The sequence below is a fragment of the Prosopis cineraria genome, unplaced genomic scaffold (genome assembly GCF_029017545.1).
Source record: "Prosopis cineraria cultivar Desert tree isolate PC_DT_omini unplaced genomic scaffold, ASM2901754v1 PC8, whole genome shotgun sequence".
Classification (NCBI taxonomy): Eukaryota; Viridiplantae; Streptophyta; class Magnoliopsida; order Fabales; family Fabaceae; genus Prosopis; species Prosopis cineraria.
In genome coordinates, this window is record NW_026555339.1 from 14,503,970 (window position 1) to 14,531,909 (window position 27,940).

Genomic DNA, 27,940 nt, shown 5'->3' on the forward strand with positions numbered 1-27,940 from the left:
GTACTCCTTCCATTTAAAAATATAAGATATTTTTGAGAAGTTGAAAGTTTAAAAATGTAAGAAATTTTTAGTTTTTCGATGTGTAATCATTATTTTTTTTCAAAAGTGCCCCTATTGATAATGACTTTATATTTATTGTAGGGTATTTAATAGGGATAAATATGAAAAAATAGGGTTAATTTAAAAGTAGGTAACTACTTTATTAAAGAGTAAAATTCAGTTAAAAATGCCTTACATTTTTAAATGGAGGGAGTAGTTATTTCTCTTTAAATAACCCTATCTTTATATATTTACTCCTATTTAAAAATATTTTACTCTCAAATAATATAAAAAAATTTATTCAATAAGGTTATCTTTTAGAAAATGATAATGATTATACCTTAAAAATTAAAAATGTCTTATATTTTTTAATATCTAACCCTTAAAAAATTGACTTATATTTTTTTAACAAAGAGAGTGAAAATTTTATATTTTACATTGTTATTTATTAAATTATATTAAATTAAATTCATTTTGAATTTAAATTTATAGTAATTTAAATAAAATTAAATTTAAAGATTAAAAAAACATGATAACACTAATTATTATAAAAAAGACTATATTTTTTATTTGCTACATGAAAAGAACTACGGCCAGTATTTGCTAAATCTGCCAAAACAACAAAATTTGACAAAACAAACTGCATGATTCCCCTAAGCCAAACTAATCATCTAACTTGCACCATCACCAAAAAGAATAATATAAATTTCATTAATATCACTTGAATATCAAGAATTCGTCGCACTCACATTAATTTTAGTTGATCAATCATATTTAAATTGTAAAATGTAATGTTTCCTCATCAAAACTCTCGTCCTCCAAACTCACTGTTCTTGGCAATTTTGTAAATTATCGTGGCCTCTATCTCATCATTTATCTCCTTCACATTATATAGGAAAAGATCTTTTTCCTTTTTTCTTTTTTGTTTTTTTACATACAAAAGCCAAGCCCAACTTTTTCATAAATTCAGACCCATGAAAAATTGACATATCAACATGCTAATCCCTTGGATTCAAGTTCCAATTTGGTCCCCGCTTCAAAACAGTTTGTTGGATATTATTGACACCTCAATGTTAAAAAAAAAAAATTGCAAATCTAAAAAAAAAAAATTCAATTTATGCATTCCATATTTTCGTTTTTGTTTTATCTCTTCATAAATATACTATTTAATAATTTATTTAGCCAGAGTAAATTCCCTTTTTTTCCCAGAGCTTTATAAATACAATAAAAACATTTATTTTTATAAACATAAAAAATCAGATTGGAATTTTTTGCCTTTTCCAAGAAAACAACGATTTCACAGCAAAAGGAAAATTGAACTGAGATGCCACCCAAAAAAAAATCAGAGATACAGCATTGAGAAAAAGCAATGGAGAACAAGGCAATACTGAAAACTACACAAAAATATAAAGAAATCTAGCACTTAAGTTTAACTAACAAAATTCCCCCAGGGAAAGCATTACACAGTTCACTTTTTCTCCTCGCTTAACTAGAAAGCCATTTCTACAGTTCCCTTCTCAATTTTGTTCTCTGATCCTCACTTTTCCTGCTCCAATAAATATTGAAAAAAGCAAATACACATTTCCCACCAGAATGTTGCTGAAAATAATCTTACCTTCCCTTTCCTTTCTTTCCATGTCCACCACCACCCTTTCCTTTTTTCCCATCTTTACCAAATTTCTTACCCTTCTTAGTAGACTGGCTCTTCAGATATGAAAGTCTGTTGGCTTTCTTCTGCCTTTCCTTTCGAATTTGATCAAGATCTTTGATCTCTGAACGCACATGAGCATTTGGCACTGAATGCTGCTTCTTGCCGCCTTTAAATTTCCGAGGACTGCCTCGGAAGTGCCCTGAATGAAGGAAAGAAACAAGAGTCAAATGACAAGAATTCTCTCTCTCAACATTCAACTTGTCAGCCTCAGCACTTCATAATACATGTGAATGAATGGACAGACAAGATCTAATGACACCAGCATAAAATTGATTATGGCAGTACTTTGTTTTTTGACATTTACAAAATAACAATCATTGATGGAGACTTGGTAGTATGAGATACTAAGCCCCACATTGAATAGTATGGGATGCTCAATAAAGTATATAAGTAAGTTGGTTCTTCCATTTCAATAGCCAGCTTTTGGGGTAGAGTTCCCTATCCCACTTAAGTACCCATCAATTGATATCAGAGCCTTGTTGTCGGCGGTTCCGGAAAGGAATACCCATAGAGGGTTTTGACTGGAAGAAGACCGAGTTAAGTGCTGTGGAGTGCAACCGTCAGGACATCGGCTTTTCATGGGGAGCCAATTGATGGAGACTTGGTAGTATGGGATACCAAACCCCACATTGAGTAGTATGGGATGCTCAATGGAATATATAAGTGAGTTAGTTCTTCCACTTCAACAGCTAGCTTTTGGAATAAGATTCTCCATCCTACTTAGGTATCCATCACATTACCAGCATGGAATGAATGAGATGTTCATTGGGTGAATAAAGTCTTCAAATAGACCTATTCGATCAAACCAACCATGATCGAACATAGAACAGAAGCACGTGAAACATGAAATCCACAGAAATCTAATAATGTGCTGACAAGTTTACTTATGATTTTATTGGTCACCTAATATTTCCTTGACAGGATCTATGTTAAGAATATTACAAAAATAACTTGCAAAAAATGCACCAATTGTAAAAAAAACTTCAGGATTTTACTGAAATAAATCTGAAACTAAGCAATAAGTCCAATTCATTCCAAAAATAATTATGCCCTCTTGCAGTGCCCCCCCCCCACCCAAACAGACGGAATAGCCAGTAAGTACAGGTATGATTGACATACAATTTGTGGTTGACCTATATTTAATGTAAATATTATTTATTAATAAAGGGGATACTGTGAGGAGTAAAAATAGGGATTTTGTAGATATCCTATTCCCGAATATCCTCTCCTGATTCCATCTCCTGATTTCTTGGAGATTTGATCATCTTCTCACATGTATAAATCAGTGTACATACTCTGGGATTCAATAATAAGAGTTTTTCGGTCTATTTGCTACATGGTATCAGAGCAACTAGCAGATATCGACGCCGAAAACTCTGAGACAGAAAGCACCGAAGACGAGACACAAGAGTTGCACCCGATTCACACTTCTCCAATGTCGAAGAGTGATGGGTCCTCGCAAATCGATCCAGATAAGGCCGGTAGTCCCCTCGGGTCGATCACTGGTCATGACGGATCATCGGTGCTCGTGGTTACCATGAAACTCAATGGCTCGAATTATCGGGTATGGGCACAGGCTATGCGACTTGCGATTGGAGGCCGAGGGAAGATGGGTTACCTCGATGGCTCATCAAAAATTCCAGAAGAGTCCAAACGCAGGAGCTACAGCGATGGCATACCGAAAATTCGTTGGTATCATCGTGGCTGATCAATGCCATGATTCCGGAAATTCAACAGAGCTTCATATTTCTTCCATCAGCTCATGAAATCTGGAAAGCTGTGCGAGATTCATACTCTGATGGGAAGGATTTGGCGCGAATATATGAGCTTAAAACAAAAGCATGGTCACTGCAGCAGGGAGAACGTGATGTCACGGCTTTCTGGCTGGAGCTGAATACCATCTGGCAGGAATTAGACTTGATGACAGAAGTGGAATGGTCTAGCAGTAATGATGCAATCCGTTATAAGGAGCAAGTCGAGAATGAACGGGTGTTTCAGTTTCTTGCAGGACTGAATCAATCTCTAGATGATGTACGGGGGCGCGTTCTGAGCCGTATGCCACTTCCATCCACTAGAGAAGTATTCTCAGAGGTACGTCGAGAGGCTTCAAGACGCAAGGTAATGACTCCTGGAGCTATTTCTGCACCAACTTCTTCCTTGGACACTGCTGCACTTGTGAGCAAGGGCAGTGATTCAAATCATAAGAACCAAAAGGGGAAGGTCACTTGTGAACATTGCAAGAAGATTGGGCATACCCGTGACACTTGTTGGGATATACATGGAAAGCCAGCCGATTGGAAGCCGAAAAAGGGCAAGCAACGAAGTTATCAAACTTCTCATGATGTACCGCCAGATAAACCAGACTCAATACCTGAAATTGATAAGGAGCAACTAGGTAAGCTACTTGAGATGCTTAGTGTGTTGCAGAAGAATGAGAAAAACCAGAAACTGAATCCTACTGCATCTGTGGCTCACAAAGGTAAATGTGCCTTACTTACTTCTAATAGTAACCCCAAATGGATTGTTGATACTGGGGCAACTGATCATATGACCTCAAATGTTAAACTATTCAATACCTATATTCCTAGCGCTGGGAATGAAACAGTAAGTACAGCTAATGGATCTTCCTCGTCAATAGCAGGAACAGGAAGTGTGGTTATTTCTAAAGTCATGAGACTGAATCATGTTTTACATGTACCTTACTTGGCTTGTAACTTATTGTCTATAAGTAAGTTGACTAAAGAGGCAAATTGCTGGGCTCATTTCTGTTCTACTCATTGTATTTTTCAGGACCTCTTATCGGGGAAGATGATTGGCAGTGCTAAGGAGCATAACGGTCTCTACTATCTCGATGAATCAACCGTGAGTAGTCTTTGGTCTCGAATCCAGTGTCACATTGCAAATAAAGACTTTAATGATCTTATGTTATGGCATAGGAGAATGGGTCATCCAAATTTTCAATACTTATGTCGTTTGTTTCCTGAATTTCAAGTTAATAAAATTTCTTCATTTCACTGTGCTGAGTGTGAACTTGCTAAACATCACAGATCTGTGTTCAAACCTGTTGAATATAAATCTACCCGTCCTTTTTCCATTATTCATAGTGACTTATGGGGTCCTACTCGTATTGCTAATCGTACAAATACTAAATGGTTCATTACATTTATTGATGACCATACTAGAATGTGTTGGGTCTACCTATTACAAGATAAATCTGCTGTGCCCTCTGTCTTTTCTCAATTTTATACAATGGTAAAAAACCAGTTTGACACCACAATCCAAGTCCTCCATACTGACAATGGCACTGAATACTTTAATAAAACCATGGATATGTTCCTCACAGAACATGGAATTGTCCATAAAAGTACCTGTCCTAACACTCCCCAACAAAATGGTATTGCGGAACGGAAAAACAAACACCTCTTAGAAGTTGCACGTGCCTTGCTCTTCACTTATAACGTTCCCAAATATTTCTGGGGAGATGCAATTCTTACCGCTACATATTTAATCAACCGCATGCCAAGTCGTGTCCTCTCATTTACCACACCTCTTGAGAAATTAAAAGAATCTCACTCCATTACTCATCTTGACACCAACCTACCACTTAAAATTTTTGGTTGTTCCACTTATGTTCACTCCCATCACTCCCAAAAGCTGGACCCTAAAGCCATCAAATGTATCTTTCTTGGTTATTCCTCTACACAAAAAGGGTATAAATGCTTTGATCCTCATACCAAGAAACTTTACATAAGCCGAGACGTTAGCTTTGTTGAGCATGAGTCCTTTTACCCAAACACTTCAAGTCAGGGGGAGAGGGGGAGTGACTTTCAGTTTTTGGAAAGTGAAAGTGAGAGGCAAAGGGGTAAAGAAATCACCACCATTCATGATTCTGATCCCTTCATTCTTGCACCAACAAACTCTCAAATAGAGTCTGAACTCTTAAACCCACAGTCCACCGAATTCAGGGTCCAATCTCCTAGGCCAGAAACTGAAGTAAAAAGTCTTTCAGATTGCACTGAAATTGCTGGAAATGCACTGGAAAAGACACCCATAGTCTACTCTAGGAAGAAATGGCGAGAAAGGGAGACTGTTATACCTGAAGCACAACCAAAATTCGAACCACAAGAGGCTCCTGAAGCTGGGAAAGCGGAGACAGACTTACCGATAGCCCTCAGAAAACAACCCAGAACTTGTACACAGCACCCCATCCAAAGGTTTGTGAGCTATCAGACTCTATCCTCACAATTCCGCACTTTTGTAACTAACCTTGATAAAGTGAAGATTCCCAATGATGTATATGAGGCCCTTAGCATACCAGATTGGAAGAATGCTGTGATAGAGGAGATGAATGCTTTAACAAAAAATGGCACATGGGAAGTTGTAGAGCTACCAAAAGGGAAGAGGGTTGTGGGCTGCAAGTGGGTGTTCACCCCAAAATATGATGCTGCTGGTAAGTTGGACAGATTAAAGGCACGGTTAGTGGCAAAAGGGTTCACCCAAACATATGGCTTGGACTACAAAGAAACTTTTGCCCCTGTAGCCAAGCTTAATACTATCAGAATCCTAATCTCTGTGGCTGTAAATCTGGATTGGCCTCTCCAGCAGCTAGATATTAAAAACGCCTTCCTAAATGGTGACCTTAAGGAAGAAGTCTTCATGACACTACCTCCAGGTTTTGAGGCGGGAAAGAACAATCAAGTGTGTAAGCTTAAGAAATCCTTGTATGGCCTAAAACAATCACCGCGGGCTTGGTTTGACAGATTCTCGGAAGTCTTGAAGAATGAAGGATATAAGCAGGGATTGTCTGATCACACAATGTTTGTAAAAATGGAAGGTGGTAAGAGGTGTATTCTCATTGTATATGTTGATGATATAATTGTCACAGGTGACTATGAGGAAGAGGTAGATAGAGTAAAGAAGGCTCTTGGAAAGGAATTTGAAGTGAAGGATCTTGGTAACTTGAAATACTTTCTGGGCATGGAGGTTGCAAGATCACAAAAAGGGATTTATATGTCTCAAAGAAAATATGTTCTCGACTTGCTTACTGAAACAGGAATGTTGGGATGTAAACCTGTAGAGACCCCTATTGTTGTGAAGAAGAAGGGGAAGAAATTAATAAAAGATATGGAAAATCAAGAAGATGAAGTTGAACCTGAGGAAAATGATTGTGAAGAAGAAGGAGAGAAGAATGAGCCTGTGGAAAAAGAAAGATACCAGAAGCTAGTTGGGAAACTGATTTATCTCTCTCATACTCGACCAGACATAACTTTTGCAGTAAGTGTGGCAAGCCAGTATATGTGTGACCCTAGAGAAAGGCATATGGAAGCTGTATACAGAATCCTAAGGTACTTGAAGGGGACACCAGGTAAAGGATTATTGTTCAAGAAGCAAAGTCTACGATCAATAGAAATCTACACAGATGCAGATTGGGGAGGAACATACAAGGATAAGAGATCAACGTCAGGCTACTGCTCATGTGTATGGGGAAACCTAGTTTCATGGAAGAGTCAAAAGCAAAGAGTGGTCTCAAGGAGTAGTGCAGAATCAGAACTAAGGGCGTTGGCCCAAGGTATATCAGAGGTACTATGGGTAAGGCGAGTACTAGATGAGATATACGTCAAGACTGATCTTCCACTGAAGTTGTACTGTGACAACAAGGCTGCCATAAGTATGGCGCTAAATCCAGTTCAACACGAAAGATCCAAACATGTGGAGATTGATAGACATTTTATAAGGGAAAAGGTTGAAGAAGGAATTGTGTGCCTTGTCTACATACCAACAAAGCTTCAAGCTGCTGATGTACTCACCAAAGGATTACACAAGCCAGCATTTGATAGTTGTATAAGCAAATTGGACATGATTAGCATCTATGATCCAACTTGAGGGGGAGTGTGGTTGACCTATATTTAATGTAAATATTATTTATTAATAAAGGGGATACTGTGAGGAGTAAAAATAGGGATTTTGTAGATATCCTATTCCCGAATATCCTCTCCTGATTCCATCTCCTGATTTCTTGGAGATTTGATCATCTTCTCACATGTATAAATCAGTGTACATACTCTGGGATTCAATAATAAGAGTTTTTCGGTCTATTTGCTACAATTTTTGTTCTCATTTCTCCATAGAATGCATCATGACATTAGATAAATCCAGTGACTGGATGGGAAAAATGAATTACATTCCATAGAAAATCATTACTCATAACTATCATATAATGAGAGCGAGCCAGTTCATGTTACTTCTGAAAACCTGTTAAACTAGCCTGATAGTAGGTTGATGGCCTTCCAATCATTTTGTGTTATATCATTGTAATATGGACAACATTAATTGCCGTTACTCTCAGTAAGTTAGATACTGTTAGTTAAGTGATTATAGCTGTTAGGGGGCTAGGTGAGACAATATAGGAATAAAAGGCTGTATATAGGAATACCTATGTAAATCAACCTACGTTTATCCAAAATGAGAGTCATTCAGCATGTAACGAAGGAAATTCTTTATCGGGCCTTAATCGTTCAATTTTTCCCTACCCGCTTATTTATTCTGTTATGGCACAGAGGAGGATTAATCAAAATATTTTTGGGATCAAGTCTGGTTCAGTTGCTTTCATTCATTCCAGCACTGAACAGTGAACAGTAATAGACTAATAGCTAGCAGCAGTTTCAGAGATTAATGCCTATGTTTCTCTGTTTAATTCTTAGAAGTTGCACCCATCTATCGTTGTACTTGACCCTTGAGGGCAAGGGTCTCTTGGGAGGAGGGTATTGTTATATCATTGTAATATTGACAAGGCTACTTGCGGTTATTATCAGTTAGTTAGTTACTGCCAGTTTAGTGATTGTACCCGTTATGGGGTTAGGTGAGACAATATAGGAATAACAGGCTATATATAGAACTACCGATGCAAATCAACCTATGCTTATCCAAAATGAGAATTATCTAGCATATTATTCAGTAATCCTCTTGTCTCTCTGTTTTCTCTAAGATCTCTCTTCTCCTCTGTTTCCTCTCTCCTTTCCCTCTCTTCCTTTTCTTTCCATATCACAATCATCTATCATTTTACCTTCACCTCATTCCATTCCACTGGCAATTAGAAAAAGCCAATGCCCTTTCTCAGTGAAAAAGTTACAGATAATAGCCTTAAAGTAAGCTGAAAAATATTTAGGTACACTTCACAGCAATAGCTGCAATAATCCTTCCTAGGGAAACAAGGCAAGACCAGCCCATGATCCTCCTTTGTATCTATAAGGATAATAGATGATCTCCACCATACAGGAACTCAAATAAACACGGAATATTAAGAGAAGCAAATTCATACCTGCTGAACTCGTGGGCCCATGAGAATCACCTTCATTGTCCATCCCCTTAAGACCTATCTTATTGTGTGAACGTTCTTTCCACTTCTTATAGATACCAGTCTTGGTGGCCTTCACTTTTGCACCACCCTCCGTTGTTATCTATAATCATGTATAGAATATAAACATGAGGCCTCGGGTCATATAAGAAGTTAAAAATAGACATATTTTAGAGTAAATGACCAAAGATAAGAAAAGGTGTTATATAGATAAGGTACCTTTCCATTTGCAGCAACACGCTCACCATTGTTTAGCTTAATGTACTTTTTACTTTTCTGCGAATAAAATGTATTCATGAGATAAAAAGGGACATTTTGAGTACAATGACAAAATCATTAACGCACAACTGTTTCACATACCTTATCCCAATGATACACTGACTTCTGTTTCTGAATGCCAGCACTGTCATCTGCAACTAGATCGAGGACAGCTGATTCCAATCTAAAATATTAAGTCACATTAGGGTGAGCATATAAATCAGAGATAAAAGGTAGGAAAGCAATAAATCACATCTATATTGAATTCCGAACAGAACATATAGAAAAGACAGATACGTCTTCCTGCTTTTTGCTACAGAAGCAACAGAGCAATTTCCAAATGAAATAATTTTAGATGGTGGACCACAATTATGGTGGACAACAAGATCTGGGCACAACATAAGGACATGCCTCTCTAAGATAACCCCTTCCCCTTGTTGCAAAACCCAAGGACATTACTGATCAGTAGAGTAAATACCTGTTTGAAGAAAAGTCTTCTTTAGCCCTGACTGAAAGACCTGCTTCCATGTGCTGACAAAGATATCAGATCACAACATATACAGTTAGCCAACTTTAATGTAAAAACTCAAAAGTGATGCAACCACGTAATAAAATGACATAATTGTACTCGTCATCCAGAGAATGCACAGGATACAGATAGTGTGATGTACATGATTTTGGGGTATTGAACTTATGTAGTATTCCTCATCCTTGAAACTTTGTGGCTTTCTCTTAGAACCAGACACTGCTGAAGCCAAAAGAACAGGATCACATATTAATAACCTTGATATATCAGCTGGGAGTAAGAAAGTCAATTCACTGTAGTTGAAGCATCCAGCATTCAGTGAGTAAAAGCATCAACAACCTTATCAAGCGACAAAACCAGCAACTTTACTATAACTATTTTTCAGTCATTAATCAAGTCTGTTCCTACCTGTAAACAACATTTTGATTTCACGTTTTAGGCAATAAGCAATTTCAAGGTGCTTGAGGTTGATTTCAAAGAAAAAAAAAAACAAAGCACCTCTAAAGCATCTTACACCCTAGGTTTTTTCTTTTTATTTTTCTAATGATAGAAGAAAAATACCATAAAATCCTAGCTACCTTTAAAAAACCCATATTAAGATTTACGAATAGAAGGCATGGTGCATTTTCTATAATGAAAGCAGAAATCATAGTCCGAAAGAAAGGCAAACTTTGGGGGGGGGGGCGTGACTTTGACCATTCCATATTTATACAAGCCAAGAAGACCAAATATCAAACTGAAAGAAAACTAAATGACTAACACAACAGGGACAAACCTTTTTTCCCTTTTTCCGCTGGAGTGATATCCAATTGAATTTCCTCCTGCAAGGAGCCAAGAAATACATCATTCAACGAAATAAGTACTGAAAAAAAATGCAGATATAGCATTATTCCACTGATACTAATTTGTTAGTACGAGCATGAAATAATAGAGTTCACCTCCAAAGAAAAGTAGTCAAATTGTAAGAAGCACAATTACAGCATTAATCACATTCATATACCTGTTTTGTCTTATTCTTAGAACGCTGCTCATGGACTAAATTTATAACATTCTCATGAATAGCTCTTTTTTTCTTCATCACATCAACCCATTGACTAGCAGGTCCCTGCAAGAAATCATATTTTTATGCAAGACAAAACAATGAAAAAAGCCAATTATGACCGTGTGCCATTATATCAAATAATTCAGGAAGATAGATTCAAGTTGGCAGTGAATTTTCCTTGAAGATAAAGCTGGAACCCTCAGGGACCCAACAGGCAATTGATGCAGAAGATGAATTGTACTGCATCATACTAACATCCATAGACACAATGAAATGCATAGGGTTAAAAAATATAATCATCTATTTTCACGTCCAAATGTTTAACAGATTTCCAAAAAAATTCTGATCGGAAATATACAAGGTGTGTCTCAACGTATTTATACATCAAGAGAAGTCATCAAGTCATCTTTGAGAGTAGTCTTCTTATCTCAAGACATTCAATAATGCCTCTAGCATGGGAAGTACAAGCATCAAATAAACATACAAGTCTATGCCGAAGACACATGCATGCAGGAATTTCATTATAGAGCTCAAACCATACATGATTCAAGCATGTTGATTCGTAATACTTTAATAAAAATTAAGCAATAAAAGAAAACTGAAGCCCTGGATGCTAAAATGAAAGGAGAAAAATGACAATGAAGCAATTTCAAATTTTAGCAAAGACTATACAGATATTCATATCAACCCAATGAAGCATTATCTGAATAAATAGATCAAGCAGAAGTTAGAGGAAAACAATTTTAACTAATATAATGAAGTCAATGCAATGCATAGCATATTTTAAAAATGAAAACCTTAAGTTTATCTAAACAACAACTTAAATAATAAAGTTATTGAATCAGACCAGAACAAGGATTTTTAAATTGAACAAAACCATGGCATGAAGAACACAAAATTACTTGTAGATGCTTTGATTTAGCTGCTTCACCTTCAGCCTCCAAAACAGTCTGCTTTGGCCTAATAGAAAAATAATTAAAATACTGCAATTTAACAGTCAATTAAAGAAATAATCTACCCATGACTCTACTTCTCAAATATAATATTGCGCTAACCTAAAATTTTTCAAGTTCTCTGAAAAAGCAAGTGCCATTAATTCCCCTGTTTCCAATACATTCTTGAAAATTGGATGCAACCCCTCACGTGGTAAATCTTTTACTCTTCTAATAGACTCCTTTGAAGGTAAAGGTTTTGTCTTTGAGTATAAACGAAATGCATTTTGGCAGGTCTTCTGCAATGATGTTAGTTCAGCAGAAGCATCAATGGTTTCCTGAACTCTGTCTGAAACAAGGTCTAAGACTTTCTGGGGAAAACGACCATAAACAGTTTCTCCCTTTGCTATTGCCTGGTCAATTTTGGAAAATGCTCCATGAATATCCTGCAGAACCTCTTCTTCAGTTGGAGCAGCTCTGATTGGTCTTGAGAGAAACAGATGAAGATCCAAAAGATATGGCATATCCTCCGAAGTCACAAAAGAAAAGGCGGCACCAGCTCGACCTGCTCTTGCAGCCCTTCCAACTCGATGAACAAATATTTTAGGCTTGGGAGGGAAGTCCCAATTGATAACATTATCAAGTAATGGAATATCTATGCCCCGAGCAGCAACATCTGTCACAATCAATAACATTGTCTTTCTTGCCCTGAACCTTGATATATGAATCTTGCGTGCATCTTGATCCATGTCACCATAACATACAGATGGCTCAATACCCTCTTCTTTAAACAATGTGTTAAGAAATTCCACGTGATGTTTTGTGGATACAAATATTAGTGTCTGCTGATCAGAACTAATTTGCTCCCTAATCAAATACAGTAATGCTGCATATTTTTCTTCCTGCCTCAAGGTGAAAAAAGCAACCTTCAGGTCAGGGCTGATTTTAGTTTCCAAATCCAGACGAACAAGCTGAGGATCACGCAAGCCAGCCTTTGCAAATTCAGCAAGTGCACTAGGTAATGTAGCACTGAAAAGCAAGGTTTGACGGTTCTCACCTAGCTGTGTAAGAATTTGATGCAACTGCTGAGCAAAACCCATGCCGAATAAACAATCTGCCTCGTCAAAAACAACATATTCCACAGTACGCAATGACATGTCATCAACTTCAGACAAATGGTGCATGAGCCTACCAGGTGTTGCAATTATGATGTCAGGATTTTGAGCTAATTCCTCAAACTGACTTTCCATACTGTCACCCCCAACTAATAAACTAACACGAAGATCTGAAACCCAAAAAAGAAAAAAGGAACAAATCATGTCATAAAACACCACAAAGACCAACTTTTCTATGTAACGATGACAAGTTGGATGATCTAAAGAATTTAATTTTCAACGGAGAAGAAACTATTAGAATTTAAGATATAAATTATGAGTTCTGACCTGTGAAGTGGCCAAGCTCTTTGGTGAACTTCAAAGTCTGAAGCGCCAAGTCTCTAGTAGGGGACAAAATGAGAGCTCTAACACCACCCTGAGGAAGATGCTGATTCAAACGCTCAAGCATGGGGACGAGAAAGGCAGCGGTTTTACCAGACCCAGTGCGAGCCATGGCAACGACGTCGGCACCAGAAAGAATGATCGGCATCGTTTTCCTCTGAATTGGAGTGGGCACCTTGTAACCTTTGCGTTTGATTCCTCTGTACACATTGGGGCTAAGACCCAAGGACTCAAATCCGCCAGACTTGGCCTTCTTTTGTTGCTTCTCCTTCCGTTTCAACTCTGCTTTCGAACTCACGAGAAGAGTACCTTCTCCTTTCGCCATTTTTCTGAACCCCAAGTTGTAAAATCGCTAAATTCCAAATTTGAAAGAATATTGACTCTGAAAGTGAAGTGTCAATGGAAACTGAAAAGAAGAAAACTTGGAGTCGACTGGAATTTGGAATAGGAAGAGGAGAAGAAGGGTGGGTGGCTACCGAGTTTCAGGGCCGCCAGCCTCCAGGGAGAGGGGGGCGCGATGATGAGGAAGATCATTTTATTCATTCTGTTCCTTAGTTTCTTCCAAAACGTCACCGTTTAAGAACTTTTCTCTTCTTTCCCTTTTTTTTTAAATATAGGGCCACAGGAAAATATGAAAAGAATAAAAAGTCAAGTCATATAAAAAAATTAAGTCTCCATCTCAAGAGAGCTTATTGTAGATAACAATATAAAAGTTGTCCCTATGTAAGAAAATCAACATACTTATTTATTTTTCAAAAACATGATCAAACATAATAATTCAATCACTCATGACAAAATTTTTAATTTTGTTAACGGTCACAGAAAAAGGTTAATTCTTATAAATTATATTGGATGAGCGACAAAACTTTTAAAAAATCAAAGTAGATGTCAGTTCTGGTGAGTTTAGTATTTCAACAAAGTTTGATTTCCTCCAAAATATTTAAGAGTTTGGCAATTGTGATTGAATGATATCCAAGATATTTAAAAAAACTTTCAATTCAATTCTCTTAATCGTCACGTATGAGGCCTCAATAAGCAAACCTCATTAATATTAGCTAAACCATCGATGTCGAGTTGGACCCCACCTACTTCAAGGGGTCTCATTTAACTTTAGATCTTTCACTTCCTTTTACTTAGATTAGTTGTAAGCTGGAGTTTGAGATCATTTAAAATTTATTGGGTGGAGTAAAAAACAATGTCAATTTTTGATGATTTTTTTCAATAAGCTGCATCTGCTTTTTCAAATGTTCCAAATGACTTGAGCAAAGAGTTTTTACTAAGGTATTTTTCCTATTTTTGAGTTTCTAGTATCACTTTTTACATTTTAAATTTTTCAATCCTACAAACATAGGGAGAAGAAAGTGTTAATCTTAAAAAACTTTTTCCCCCTTTTGCTAGATGATGATACTGGAGCTCGAAATTTGGAATTGGATAAGCAGCGTGCTCATCACCCATAATCTCAACCCTTCGTTTCTTTTTAAATGACTCTACCATTAACTTAAAATTATTTTTTAAATATTATTATATTATATTTATTAAAATACAAATTATAATATTAAATTTAGACTATCTAAAGTATATCTAGATGGTCAATTAATTAAAATAAAAAATTAATATTAAATTAAACCTTTCAGATTATTTTTGTAATGTCCTAAATACATTTACATAGTCAATTTATAAAAATTATTTAAAAATTAATATTAAACTAGATCATTTAAATTATGGACCAATTTGTTTAAGATTAAAAAATAAGCAATTTTTATATACTTTAAAGATTTTATGAAAATAATTTATTTTATAGAGATTTTAAAAAATAAAAAATTATTTTGTGTTTGGTTAAAATCACACAAAATCACTTTTTTATAAAATTCTTCCATCCATTTGAATTAAAATGTGTATTTGTATTTAGCATATTCTTTGCAAGTATCCCTTCAACAATTTTAAAAAATATTTCAGTGTTTTTTTATCATTCTCTCCGCACTTCTTTTGATACACAGATGTCTTGCATTTTCATTCCAAAAAAAACCTCTAAAAAAAGCCAAACTTCAAAGGTAAAAAGAAAGGTAGAAAAACCCACTCAGCCACTTTCATCACAGGAAATTGCATGGGTTTAGATTTGTGAAAGAGCAACCAGAGCAACCATCCATTAAAATATATAAAGTCATTAAAATATTTTTTTATATTCTAATTATTTTTAAAATTTTAAACAAACACCTAAAAACTTATTAAAAGTGATTATTTTTATAAAAAAAAGCTCTTTCTTAGTAAAAAAAAAAAAAACTAAAACAAACAACTCCTAAATCTATACTTGCCAGATTGGTGATAAATACATTTATTAAATATTTTTATATTTTTTACATATTTTTATTTTAATAAATATAAAATAAAAAACTTAAATTTAAACTATCCATATCTTGTTAGAAGTGATGAGTATGATGATATTTATCCTTTAGTAAGCATAAAAAGTAATCCATATTTAATATTATAATTTTTATATATTTTTATTTTGATAAATATAATATAAAAATATGTAAAAAAGATAATGAAAAATGAACGTAGGTAAGACAGACCAACAAGAAAAAAAATCTTATCAATTGTTCTTAACCATGGTAACTTAGAAAGACAATGAGCTGAGTGAATGCTTGAACAGAGAAGGAAGATGCCATCTTCTGCTTTTCTTCACTCTGGTTGCACAAAGACAGAAAAGAAACCGTGGCATCATTCTTCTCCCTATGCTCATCTAAATTTTTCAAGTTTTTTAATTTTATCTTTTCAAAACAACCCCTGCTATGCACACTTCACAATGCATGTTATTACCTTTATGATTTTTCTTTCTTTATTTATTACCTTAACTAGATAGGTAGCAGTAGTAAGAAGATAAATTAATCAATGTTATTAAAACCAAACCTAATTGAACGGTACAACAAATTGAATTGGGAATCAATCCTGAGTATGGTCCGGTCACCATAAAAAATTAGGAAATTTAAGAACTAGCCAAATCAGCCTCAAATTGGCTAAGAACCTATTGAGCCAATCATATTATTTTTTAATTTCTAATTTATATTTTTAAATTATAATTTATACTTATTTATACATAATAAGCATTATGAAATGAAAAAAATGTAAGAAATGTATATGAATTATATATGTATGTATATATTTCAAAGTTATAGATTACAAATTATATATATATATATATATATATCTTAGATGAGAATGATGTAATATTGACGGATATTACTCTTTTTTATTGTATATTATTTTATTTAAAATTTAAATATTTATTTTTGTTATTATATATAATTATTTTATCTTACTTTGAATATTTAATATTTAAAATATATTAATTTATTTATGATTAGTTATGAACCATGAAACAGTACTTTAATAATTCAATGATTGGTTTAGTTTTCATAACATTAGAAAACAACCTATAAAGACTTAGAAAAACCTTTTGACTCTGAATGTTTAAATTATAAAAAATTTTCCTTATTTTTTATTTTATATAAAATAATTACTGTTATATATATATATATATATCCTTTATAGTTTACATATTTCTATTTAATAAAACATTACTTTTAGTTTAATATTAATTAATATTTAAAATTTAAAATATATTAAAATATTTAATATAATCAAATCGATTCAACGGTCTGATCATTAATTCTTAAATTAACATTTCTTCTGGTTCAATGGTCAATCCCGTTTTTAAAACCTTGGCTCAATGTGATGATTAAAGTCCTTGTTAATGTCTTACTCATGTGGAGGCGTTCATTCAAAGCTCTGCAAGCAGTGAGCACTCTGACGCGCATCTTGCACGTGAGCTTCTAACACTCACCGAGTTCGATGAAAAAGGGGAAAAGGGATCAATCAACGGGACAAGCATGGTGGGAAAAGAAGGTAGGAATCAGAAATCAGAAGCTTCAAGCAAATATCATGAGCTATTTATAATTCTGTGACATCAGCGAATGAAGAGCAAGCCTGCGTGTAGCGACAAACGGACGAAGGCTTGCAAACGGGGAGAGGGAGATTCACGTTGCTGACGAGAAGAGTGAAGAAGGCGACGAAGAACCTAAGCCAGTCCAACGCCCCAACTATCCAAACAGTCTAATTAGCCTGACCAAACCATTCCCAATGTGACAGTTAATAGTAGTAAGGGTTTTCTTCACTTGAGCAAGTAGTTGGAATTCAAATCTTAATATTTATATATATATATATATATAAAGCAATATAGTTAAGAGAGGTTTATCATTTGCTTTCTTCATCTCAAGGGAGATAATTTCTGTTGTTAACGCAATTTACTCCTTATATTATAAAAAAAAACAAAGAAAAGAATCACACTTGCAGGTTACTGAGCTACATAATCATGGACGTCTAGATTGAACTCTTTCAACTCAACTTCAATTGAAAATTATTAACTATTAGATAGATTGCAACTTTTTTTCTTGGTGTGAAACCATTCGGTGTCTAAAGCCAACATTCTCGATTAATCCAAATTTGAGCTGGGCTAGGCTCAAATAAGGGGTAACTCTCTCAAGTATATTTTCTCCATTTATATCAAATCCGAGAATTGATGGTTAAGAGAATTTAAACATCTTGCCATTTATGCCAATGTGCGCTGATAGATAGGTTGTGTCTTAAAAAAAAGGAAAATATGTTATATTAAAATAAAAGGATTAAAATATGATAATATTGTGACAGAATTAAAGTGAAAAACTATAATTTAAAAAGAAATAATCCTCATGTAAAATGTTGATGTCAAAGTCAAGAAAACAATCAAGTGGGGAAGAAATATTCTTGCTTTTTTTTTTGAATTAAATGCCACAGATGCACCATGCTAATTGATAATATGAGTCATATCAGCGTATAAAAGATTACAACAACCAAACAGCGAGCTATCGTATATACGAACATATAAATTATTGGAATAGGTTTGATAAGATAACCAATTTGTACATTTGTTAGCCTTCTTGAAAACGTAATCGAACGTGATTGTCTATTCTCATATGGTGAGATCTCTAATTTTATTGATTGTTTTAAATAGAGGATGGGTAGTAGAAAACTCGTTCTGGATTGGTAAGAGCTTCTACAGAGTTACTGTAGATATTAATTTTATCAAACTTATTAACCCAGTAAATATTTAAACCTTCAACGGTGCCCATAAGCTCAGCTGCTATAATAGGATAATAACCAAAGTATTTGGAGTAATCTTTAATTAAATTACCTTGATTGTTTTGGACAAGACCTCCACATTCATTGTTACATGGTGAATACAGTTGAGCTTAAAGAAAGTTGAAAGGAGGTTATAATTTGTGTGAAAATTGGAGATCTATCATAAAACTAAAGAGAAGCAAATGAGATAAAAAAAAATTGAAACATCTCATATTTAACGCAACAAAGAATTTGTTTTTCACCCCTAGGCTATGTATTTTGAAAAAAAAATTGTAATTATTGTGACAGCAAATTTTTAATTTTTAGTCGCAATATTTCAATCAATTCTCCTTAGTGAAATTTCAAAGATATATTTTTGACGGCCATAGATTTACTAATAATAAAAAATGATATCAATCATCAATCTATATCGTTAGTATCGTCAACACCATCAAATTAAATATAAATTGTGTAAAAAAAGTTTTAAAAGATGGTTTAAGAATTTAGTTAATTATTAAATTATAAATATGCTCCCGATCTGTTATACATTGCTTCATTAGTTTAGTCATATTAAAATTATAAATTATAAATATGCTGTTTATTCATATTAAAATTAATTATTTTTAATTATTTATTTTCATATATAAACTCTATAGCTAAAATTAAAATTATGATATAATCATAATACCAAAAATCTTAGTAAAAACATACTTTTTTTCATTATTAATCTTCCCTGAAGCTAAAGTTAAAAAACTCGTGAGGAAAAATTAATTTGTTAATTCTTATAAATACTTTACCTTAATTTTTAAATTAGTCCCCATATTTTAAATTTTGTAATCAAATCTTAGCAAATCCATCAATAAAAAGTTGCTCCTCAATGTATCCCAGAAAAAAAGTTACTCCTCAATCTTTGCTTTCATTTGTAATTAAGTCATCGTTTTGTCCACCTCACATAGCAAAGTAAAGGAAAAAGAAAAAAATCATTGTATAAAATCCAGGTCAATTTATCCGATTAAATTAGTAAATCATCAAACTAATTTTTTGATCAGCTCAATAAAATATTTTATTTATGATCAGTTTGATCATGATTCAATTTTGACTATTAATAATTAAATTAATACTTTAATCGATTCAATAATTTATCTGATGTTCAGTACTTAAAAAAATGATATATGTGTGTGTTTGTGTGGGATGGAAATACTAAGATCAAATAATTACTTTTTCAAAAACATAATTATATATGATTAAACAATTTATGTCGCTTATCATCGCAAGATACAAATCTAATATACACACACACACAATAAAACAAAATCTTTTGTTATTGTTCACTTGTCTATGCCTAAATTTAGATATAGTGCATCATACAAGTTTAAAGTTGTTAGTCGAGAATAATTTTGTCGTTAATGATTACTAGTAATACAATAAGGTAACAACTAACAACCACCCTTAATAATATTTTCATCCTAAAAATATCAATATTTCAATAACTGCTCGGACAATCAAATGAAATAAGTGATATATAGATCAATCTGAATCTTGTGTGTGTGTGTGTGTATTTAGAATTAGAATCTCGTTTATCCTTTATATATTTTTTGCATTTGTATTCTCGTTAATATTCACCTCGAAATCAAGAATCTCATACTTGATTATCAAAAAAAGAATCTCATACGTTCAGATCACGTGACTAACTATATTATAATTAAGATTTAAATTAAATCAAATATTCAAATTTATATAAAGTATCTGATCGTCTAATACCTGCATTCTGTCACCTCTATTATTGAACAGAAATTTTTTGCTCTTTGAACCAGATATATTCTCCAAACTCGTGAGTTTTTCATCAAATTTGATCATCTTTCATTCCTGCATATTAGTTTAATTACTCTTCTTAATCACAATCGGAATGAGTTTTAGCTATGGTCTCAATGTATCATGTTTCTAATTATTGATTGAAATATTTATCTATGGTCTTTAATTTCTTCACCAAAGACTACTATATATTATTAATGTAGTTCCCAATTCCACAAAACCGATTTTTTTTTTTTTTCAATTCTGGCCACTCTGTTAGCTATATTTTGATCGGTTATAATCATATTACTTGTTAGATATAATATATATGAATTAGCACGGTTTTTGTGTGTCACATTGAACTTCTAGTTTTTTTCAAGGGTATACATGTTGTATATGATAGTGAAAGTTGACTAGTCAAGGATTGATTTGGCTTAACTAGATTTATCGAATTCGAATTCTTCAAAGAAATGCCTATAATTGCCAAATGTATTAATCTAGACCAAAAATTTGGGATACTATTTGAAGGTTATTGTTAACTTGTCGTGCTCCTTAATGCAGAGCTAAGACCTTTTGATTAGGAGTATAAAATTTCAAAACTGAAGGCAAGGGAAAAAAAAAGGTGCATTGCCATGTGATGGCCTTATTTTGTACATTTTTTTCATTAAAAAAAAAACACCACCAAATATAGTGCAAGTAGTTCAAATTAACAAGAATATGAATGTAAAATGTTAAAACTTTTAAGTTGATAATTTTTCTCAAATAAGGGCATGTATGACCCAAATAGAAATACTCAAATAATACTAGTTTTAATGAATATTTGTGATAGAAAGTTCGCGATTGCTTAACTTAACTCTAAGATTCAAATCTTTCGTGAAACAAAAAATAGAAATCCTTAACCTCTTTTTCATGGTTATAAACTTATAATGCCAAAACTTAAGAAGGTTGTCTTTATTTTGATCCTTACTAAATTTACCCCCTCGTGACTTTACAATGTCATTGACGGTTATATTAAATCTTTAAAATCCAATTTATTTAATTTTTTTATAGTGAAAGTTGGCATAGATTAATTATTATCTTTCTTGTTTCATTTTTTTTTTTCAGAAAAAGATGTTAAGATGTTTGGTGACACTTCTCTACTTATTAGTTATTGTTAGGGCAACAGTAAATACAGATTACCTAAACCCCCATTTACCAATCCCAGCAAGAATCAACAAATTGTTGTCAAAAATGACATTATCAGAGAAAATTGGACAAATGGTCCAAATAGATAGATATGTAGCGTCACCTAAAGTCATAAAACAATATAAAATAGGTAGCGTTTTGAGCGGGGGAGGAAGCGTTCCGTCGCCAAAAGCGACACCACAAGAATGGGTTGAGATGGTGAATGGGTTTCAAAAAGGTGCACTCTCAACAAGGCTGAAGATTCCTATACTTTATGGGATTGATGCTGTTCATGGACACAATAATGTTTATAAGGCCACTATTTTTCCTCACAATATTGGCCTTGGAGCTACCAGGTATATTGTTTTATTTTATTGTTGATGTGGATTAATTTCGATGACTTTAATATCCAATACTTCTCCAATAAAAAATATAAAATATTTTTAATTAAATCTCACTTACAATAAAGTAGTTATTTATCTTCAAATTAATATCGTCTTTTTATATTTACTCTTATTTAATAAGGTATTTCGTTCTAAAATATATATAAAGTGATTCATTAATTAGAGGCATTTAAAAAAAGACAATGATTATATTTTAAAATACTAAAAATATCTTATATTTTTAAACATCCAACTCTTCAAAAAATAACTTATATTTTTTTAATGGAGGAGTATTTAATTAAAAATTTAAAAATGTTACAGTATATGCATGATTTTGGAGTTTAAGATTGTTAATAATTAATCGATTGATTAACAGATCAAGCTCTCTCTTTTATGATTATCTTATTCTAAATATATATATATATATATATATGCTGTAAATTGGAAAGAGCAGGATTTTGCATGAAGATTATGCATAAATAGTTTTTTTTTTTTTTGTATTCTTCATTTCAATTTGTTTTGTTTGACAAATACTCATGCATCACATGGTTACTTCCTTTCCCTTTTTTTTAAAAAAAAATTGTGATTGTTTGGTATTAACATAATTATATATTTTACCTTTAAGTCTTTGACTTAACAAAATAATGTTTTAAAAAATGCACATTCCCTTAAATTTTCACATAAAAAAGAAATTAGATTATATGACAAAATTCTTAGTCTTGCCGTGTGAGTTTAACAATTATTTTTAACATTAATTTTTTCCCTGCAATCATTTAACAAAAAAAATGTTTTTATAATTAACACAGATTTTAAAAATATTAAAAATTATATACAATATATTTGAAGAAAATGAAGAAAAACATCTATATATCTATATATGTGATTATAAAATATATTTAGCCCACACTTGCTTTAAATCAAATTAAGATAAGACATGCAAATTTTTATATATTAGTTATTTATAATAAATTTTTATTATTAATATTCTAAAATTTACTTGTCTAATCAAATTAGACAAATTCAGGTAAAAAAAAATTGATTGAAATTGAAATATATGAATTTCATAATTGCAGGGATCCTGATCTTGTGAAGAGAATTGGAAATGCAACCGCGCTCGAGGTGAGAGCTACAGGAATCAACTACGTTTTCGCGCCCTGCATTGCGGTAAGCGAATTCTATTCTCTTCTATTCTCAAACTAAACAATCTTCGAATTTCTCTATGCTTTCGATTTCCTGATGATCTTCCATATACGGCGAGTTTCAGAAATTTTGATCCCAAAAGAGTTCCTCTTTTCTTTTTCATTTTGGTTGTTTCTTCGTTTCCTCGTAAAAAAAAAAAAAAAGGTTTGCAGAGATCCTCGATGGGGAAGGTGTTACGAAAGCTACAGCGAGGATCCCGAGATTGTGAAGAACATGACAGATATCATTTTAGGGCTTCAGGGAGAAATTCCTCCTGGTTTTCCCAAGGCCGTTCCTCATGTTGGTGGACAGTATGTGATACGATTTAATTATATGCTTTTTTTTTCCTCTCTTAACTAATAGATTCAATTTTCAAGGACTTGAATATTATATGCTGAAGAATTGTTTAATAAATATCAATCATTTATTGACATATCTGAATGTAATTAACGTGTTTTTGAATTTTTTGGGGGGGGTGTTGTGGGAAAAAGAAAGGGGAAAATCGCATTGAAGGAGCACCGAAGACGTTTAATTATAAAAAAGTGTCAAATAATTTTGAAATTGCTCTCAAATCCCTACGTAACATCTGACAAAAGATTGAATGCAAAAAGGACGAAAATGACCCTGCTTGTTATTTTCCACTATTATGCTTGTTGCTCACCTGCATACTTGTCAAAACAATAATACTCTTGTGATTCTCTAGCTATCATCATACTTGCTAGTTACAGTTGTTATTTTGGACATTCGTGCTTGTTAAAGCATCATGGTTACTTTTCATTTTCCATATTCATACTTATAAAAACAATACACTCACTTGTTATTTTTACCATGATGCTTGTTAAAACATTACATTTTTTATTTTTCCATGCTTGTAAGAAGTTGTGATTACTTTGTCATTTTTCACATGTATGCTTGTCGTAATAATACACTCACATGTTATTTTTCGCTACAATGTTCGATAAAATATTACATTTGGTATTTCTCAAATTGGTGCTTGTTAAACTGTTATGTTACTTGTCATTTTTTATATGCATGCTTGTCATTTAGAAGGGTTATTTTTGTCTTTTCTCATTCACTCCTTGTCAGCTGTCACATTAGGGAATTCAGAGCAATTTCAGAATATTTTGATCTTTTTTTTTTTTGTAATTAATGGTCTACAAAATTCCTTCAATGCAATTTTCCCAAAAAGAAATGAAGCATAGTACAGACTAAGCCGTACTGTAAATATGCAATGGTTCATGAAAATTGAAGTATAGCGTCTAACCAATACATATATTGGCTTGATTTATTTGTGAAAAAATTAATTATTTGGTTATTGTAATTTTAACTCAATTACAACTCAATTTTTAAATTTTAACTCGTTATAATTCAATCATTAAAATTTTGACTCTATTGTAACTTCCTAAAGTTTGATTGTTTTAGTCCTTGTATTTTTTTTGGTAGAAGTCTTTGTATTTTTTTAATTGTTTAAATATTAATCCCTATATATTAAAAAATAAAATTATGAAGATTAAAATTATTTTAAAATTTATTACTAATATTTTAAGTTATTAAACCTTTTTTAATCTTTTTAAATATTATAAATATTAAAAGTTTAAAATATCTTTAATTTTTATAATTTTATTTTTTAAAATATAGGAATTAATATTTAAGTGTTTGAAACTATAAGGACTGAGTTGTAATAAATAAAGTTTAGGAATTGAATAACAACCAAATTAAAGATATAAGAATTGAGTTACAATGAGTTAAAGTTTAAAAAATTGAGTTATAATTGAATCAAAATTATAAAGACTAAGCGATTAATTTTTTCTTTTTTTTCATTAGGGAATTAGGGTTTTTTGTTTTCCACTTTTACTCCTGGTGTTTGAATGTTAGTTTTCAATATCCTAAGAAGTCATTTACGTTATTTATTATTATTTGTATTTTGGATTTTTGGCTATATTGTTTGTAATCTTCTGTATGATGGGAAGATTTAGATAAAATTATATGCACAAATATATATATATATATATATATATTTGCAACTGACCATGTTCTTATCATTGAATTTTGTTTCTTTTGCTTAATAGGAAGAAGGTTGCAGCTTGTGCAAAACACTTCGTTGGTGATGGTGGCACTCAACGTGGAATCGATGAGGGCAATACAGTGATAGATTGGGACACATTGCTGAGAATTCACATGCCTGGTTATGTCGAAGCCATTCAAAAGGGTGTGTCCACAATCATGGTTTCCTACTCAAGCTTGAATGGACTCAAGATGCATGCTAATCATGATCTTGCTACTAATTATCTCAAGAACACTCTTAATTTCAAGGTATTATCATTTCTCTGACTCCTTTAAGGGTAGAAGGAAACATACAGGTGTTTGCAATATTAATCATATCACTAGTGTATCCAAATAAATTTCTTCTGATAAATTTGCAGGGATTTGTCATCTCTGATTGGGAAGCTCTTGATAGGATCACTGATCCTCCTCATGCAAATTACACGTACTCAGTTTTAGAAGGGATTAATGCTGGAATCGACATGGTAAGTGGAAATTCAGAAGCTCAGTGGCATTCAGACGTAATAATGTGGTTAAGAGATGTATGCTTTCAAGTCTGACCTTCATCTCATTTTTCAGGTCATGGTTCCGTATAACTACACAGAGTTCATCAACACTCTGACTTATCTTGTCAAGAATAATTGCATTCCCATGAGCCGTATTGATGATGCTGTTAGCAGAATATTGGGAGTAAAGTTTCATATGGGCCTTTTTGAGAAACCGATGGCTGATTATAGTCTTGCCTCCAACCTAGGAAAAGATGTTAGTTTCTGCATTTTTTTTCTATAGAATTTCTTCAGGTGTTTGTTATCTAATTCACCAATTAATACACAATAACATAAGATACCTTCTTGAATTATCATACCCACTCATTATGATTGTACATGAAGATCTGATGAGAACACCTAACATCTTTACTACAATACTTGTTTTAAACACTTATTTTACATTACATCAACAGGATCATAGAGAATTAGCAAGAGAAGCTGTGAGGAAGTCTTTAGTACTCTTGAAGAATGGCGAGGATGCAGATAGTCCTATCTTGCCTCTTCCTAAAAAGGGAGCTAAGATTTTGGTTACAGGTAGTCATGCTAATAACTTGGGTTATCAATGTGGTGGCTGGACCATTACTTGGCAGGGACAAAGTGGCAATAACATTACCGAGGGTATGTTCTTACTCTAATTTAATCAGTAAGATTTAATTGAACTTTTAGTCCCTTTAATTTACTCACTGAGGTAGTTTAGCCCTCTAATTCAATTTATTAGAGCTATTTAGTCCTTCCAATTTAATCTAATGCAATATAATGATTATAATCTATCTAATTATATACTCATCTCAATCTTATTTATAAGATAGAAAGAGAATTTTTTTTATCATATCTATGAGTTACATCATTAAATTTTTATCTCAAATTTTTCATTTTACTTTTCATTAAATGCTGGTGAAAGAAAATGTGTATATTTAACAGGGGCAAAGTTAAAAACTTATTAAATTTTTAGATATAATTAATGAATTTTAAGGTTTTTTTTTGTTCCAATAAAAAATATTGGAAATATCTTATAAACAGTACTAGAAGAATAAACAATAGTTAGATTTTCTTAACTCCTCAAAAGCAAAAATGTTAGCCCCTCATGAATCCCAAAAAAGAAGAAGAAGAACAGTTCTTGATGCAATGTTGGTCTACTTGGAATTATGTATTAAATGGAGCTTTAATTAATAATGTGGGAGGACAATATCCATTTAATTGAAACTAGAAGATAGATTTAATTTGCTTTCTTGAAACCTATATGAAACACCATTTCTTGTTTGATATAAATTTCAAACTTGTACCAAGAAAAATTTCTCTTCTGAAGCATATTGACATTTCATAACAAGATTTACTCCTGGTTTGGCAAACAGGGACCACAGTTCTCCAGGGAGTTATGAACACAATTCACTCTAGTACCAAAGTATTCTTCAACGAGAGCGCGAATGCAGACTTTGTTAAGCAAAATAAGTTTGATTACGCCATTCTTGTTGTTGGTGAGAAGCCATATGCAGAGATTGCAGGAGACAGCAGAAACTTGACTATTGCAGATCCTGGAGGCAGTGTGATCATTGATACCTGCCTCAACACTAAGTGTGTTGTGGTAGTAATTTCAGGGAGGCCAGTGGTGATTCAACCTTTTGTAAGGTTTGCAAATGCCATTGTTGCTGCTTGGCTTCCAGGAACTGAAGGCCAAGGAATTGCTGATGTTCTGTTCGGTGATTATGGTTTTACTGGGAAGCTGCCACAGACTTGGTTTAAGAGTCCCGATCAATTGCCCATGAATGTTGGTGATCCTCATTATGATCCTCTATTCCCATTTGGGTTTGGTCTTGAAACTCAACCAGTCCAAAGTTATTAGGAGGGAAAATATCAACGAAAGATCGTTAAAATGATTTAATATTGAATAAGAATTTTGATAGATTGGATACTTACCAAAATTTGCACTTTCACTTATTAATTGTTAATGTTTATTTATTACAAGTTCGTATCTAATATTAAGTCATTTTAGAAGTCCTTCATTGATCTTCTCCCAAGTTAGTTAGTCTTAGAATAGAATGGATTTGATATGTATGCAGATTTTTTGTAGGTTTTTTTCCCTTTGGCCAAAAAATTTTTGGTTTTTTTTTAGGATTATCTGTAGTTTATTTTTTCTAGTGTTTGGTAGGGGTTTTTTTTTTTTTTTTGGTAGGTTTAGAAATTAGGTTTTTGTGGAAAGCTTTCTTACTCGAGAGTGAGGAAAGATTAGGATTTATTTAGGAAAAATTGAGTGGCCAAGAGAAGTAAAATTTCTTATATTGGAAATGATATATTTTTAATGGCGAAAATTAAGTTGTTGGTT

At 32.9% G+C, this 27,940-nt stretch overlaps 3 protein-coding genes across 4 annotated transcripts; 2 read left to right on the top strand and 1 right to left on the bottom strand.

Annotated features, from left to right (window-relative positions):
- Positions 1–1,446: 1,446 nt before the first annotated feature.
- On the bottom strand, positions 1,447–13,877 carry LOC129318727 (putative DEAD-box ATP-dependent RNA helicase 29). 2 transcript variants are annotated; one of them, XM_054963656.1, is made up of 11 exons: positions 13,305–13,877; positions 11,986–13,147; positions 11,833–11,890; positions 10,889–10,993; positions 10,664–10,709; positions 10,034–10,107; positions 9,841–9,893; positions 9,465–9,546; positions 9,324–9,380; positions 9,069–9,207; positions 1,447–1,889 (listed from the first exon to the last, which is right to left on the bottom strand). In XM_054963656.1, the coding sequence occupies exons 1-11, from the start codon at positions 13,681–13,683 to the stop codon at positions 1,651–1,653; spliced, it is 2,394 nt and encodes a 797-aa protein (XP_054819631.1). In that variant the 5' UTR covers positions 13,684–13,877; the 3' UTR covers positions 1,447–1,650. The 2 variants fall into 2 exon arrangements, with proteins under 2 accessions (XP_054819631.1, XP_054819629.1); XM_054963654.1 differs by having other exon boundaries at positions 10,034–10,110.
- Positions 2,883–4,711, top strand: LOC129318728 (uncharacterized). The gene is made up of 2 exons (XM_054963657.1): positions 2,883–4,229; positions 4,541–4,711. The coding sequence occupies exons 1-2, from the start codon at positions 3,317–3,319 to the stop codon at positions 4,573–4,575; spliced, it is 948 nt and encodes a 315-aa protein (XP_054819632.1). The 5' UTR covers positions 2,883–3,316; the 3' UTR covers positions 4,576–4,711.
- On the top strand, positions 13,758–27,630 carry LOC129317356 (uncharacterized). The gene is made up of 9 exons (XM_054961694.1): positions 13,758–13,904; positions 21,408–21,823; positions 22,924–23,014; positions 23,195–23,340; positions 25,099–25,342; positions 25,453–25,557; positions 25,652–25,834; positions 26,034–26,238; positions 26,973–27,630. Exons 1-9 carry the CDS (start codon positions 13,758–13,760, stop codon positions 27,458–27,460), a joined length of 2,025 nt encoding a protein of 674 aa, XP_054817669.1. The 3' UTR covers positions 27,461–27,630.
- The last annotated feature ends 310 nt before the right edge of the window (positions 27,631–27,940 follow it).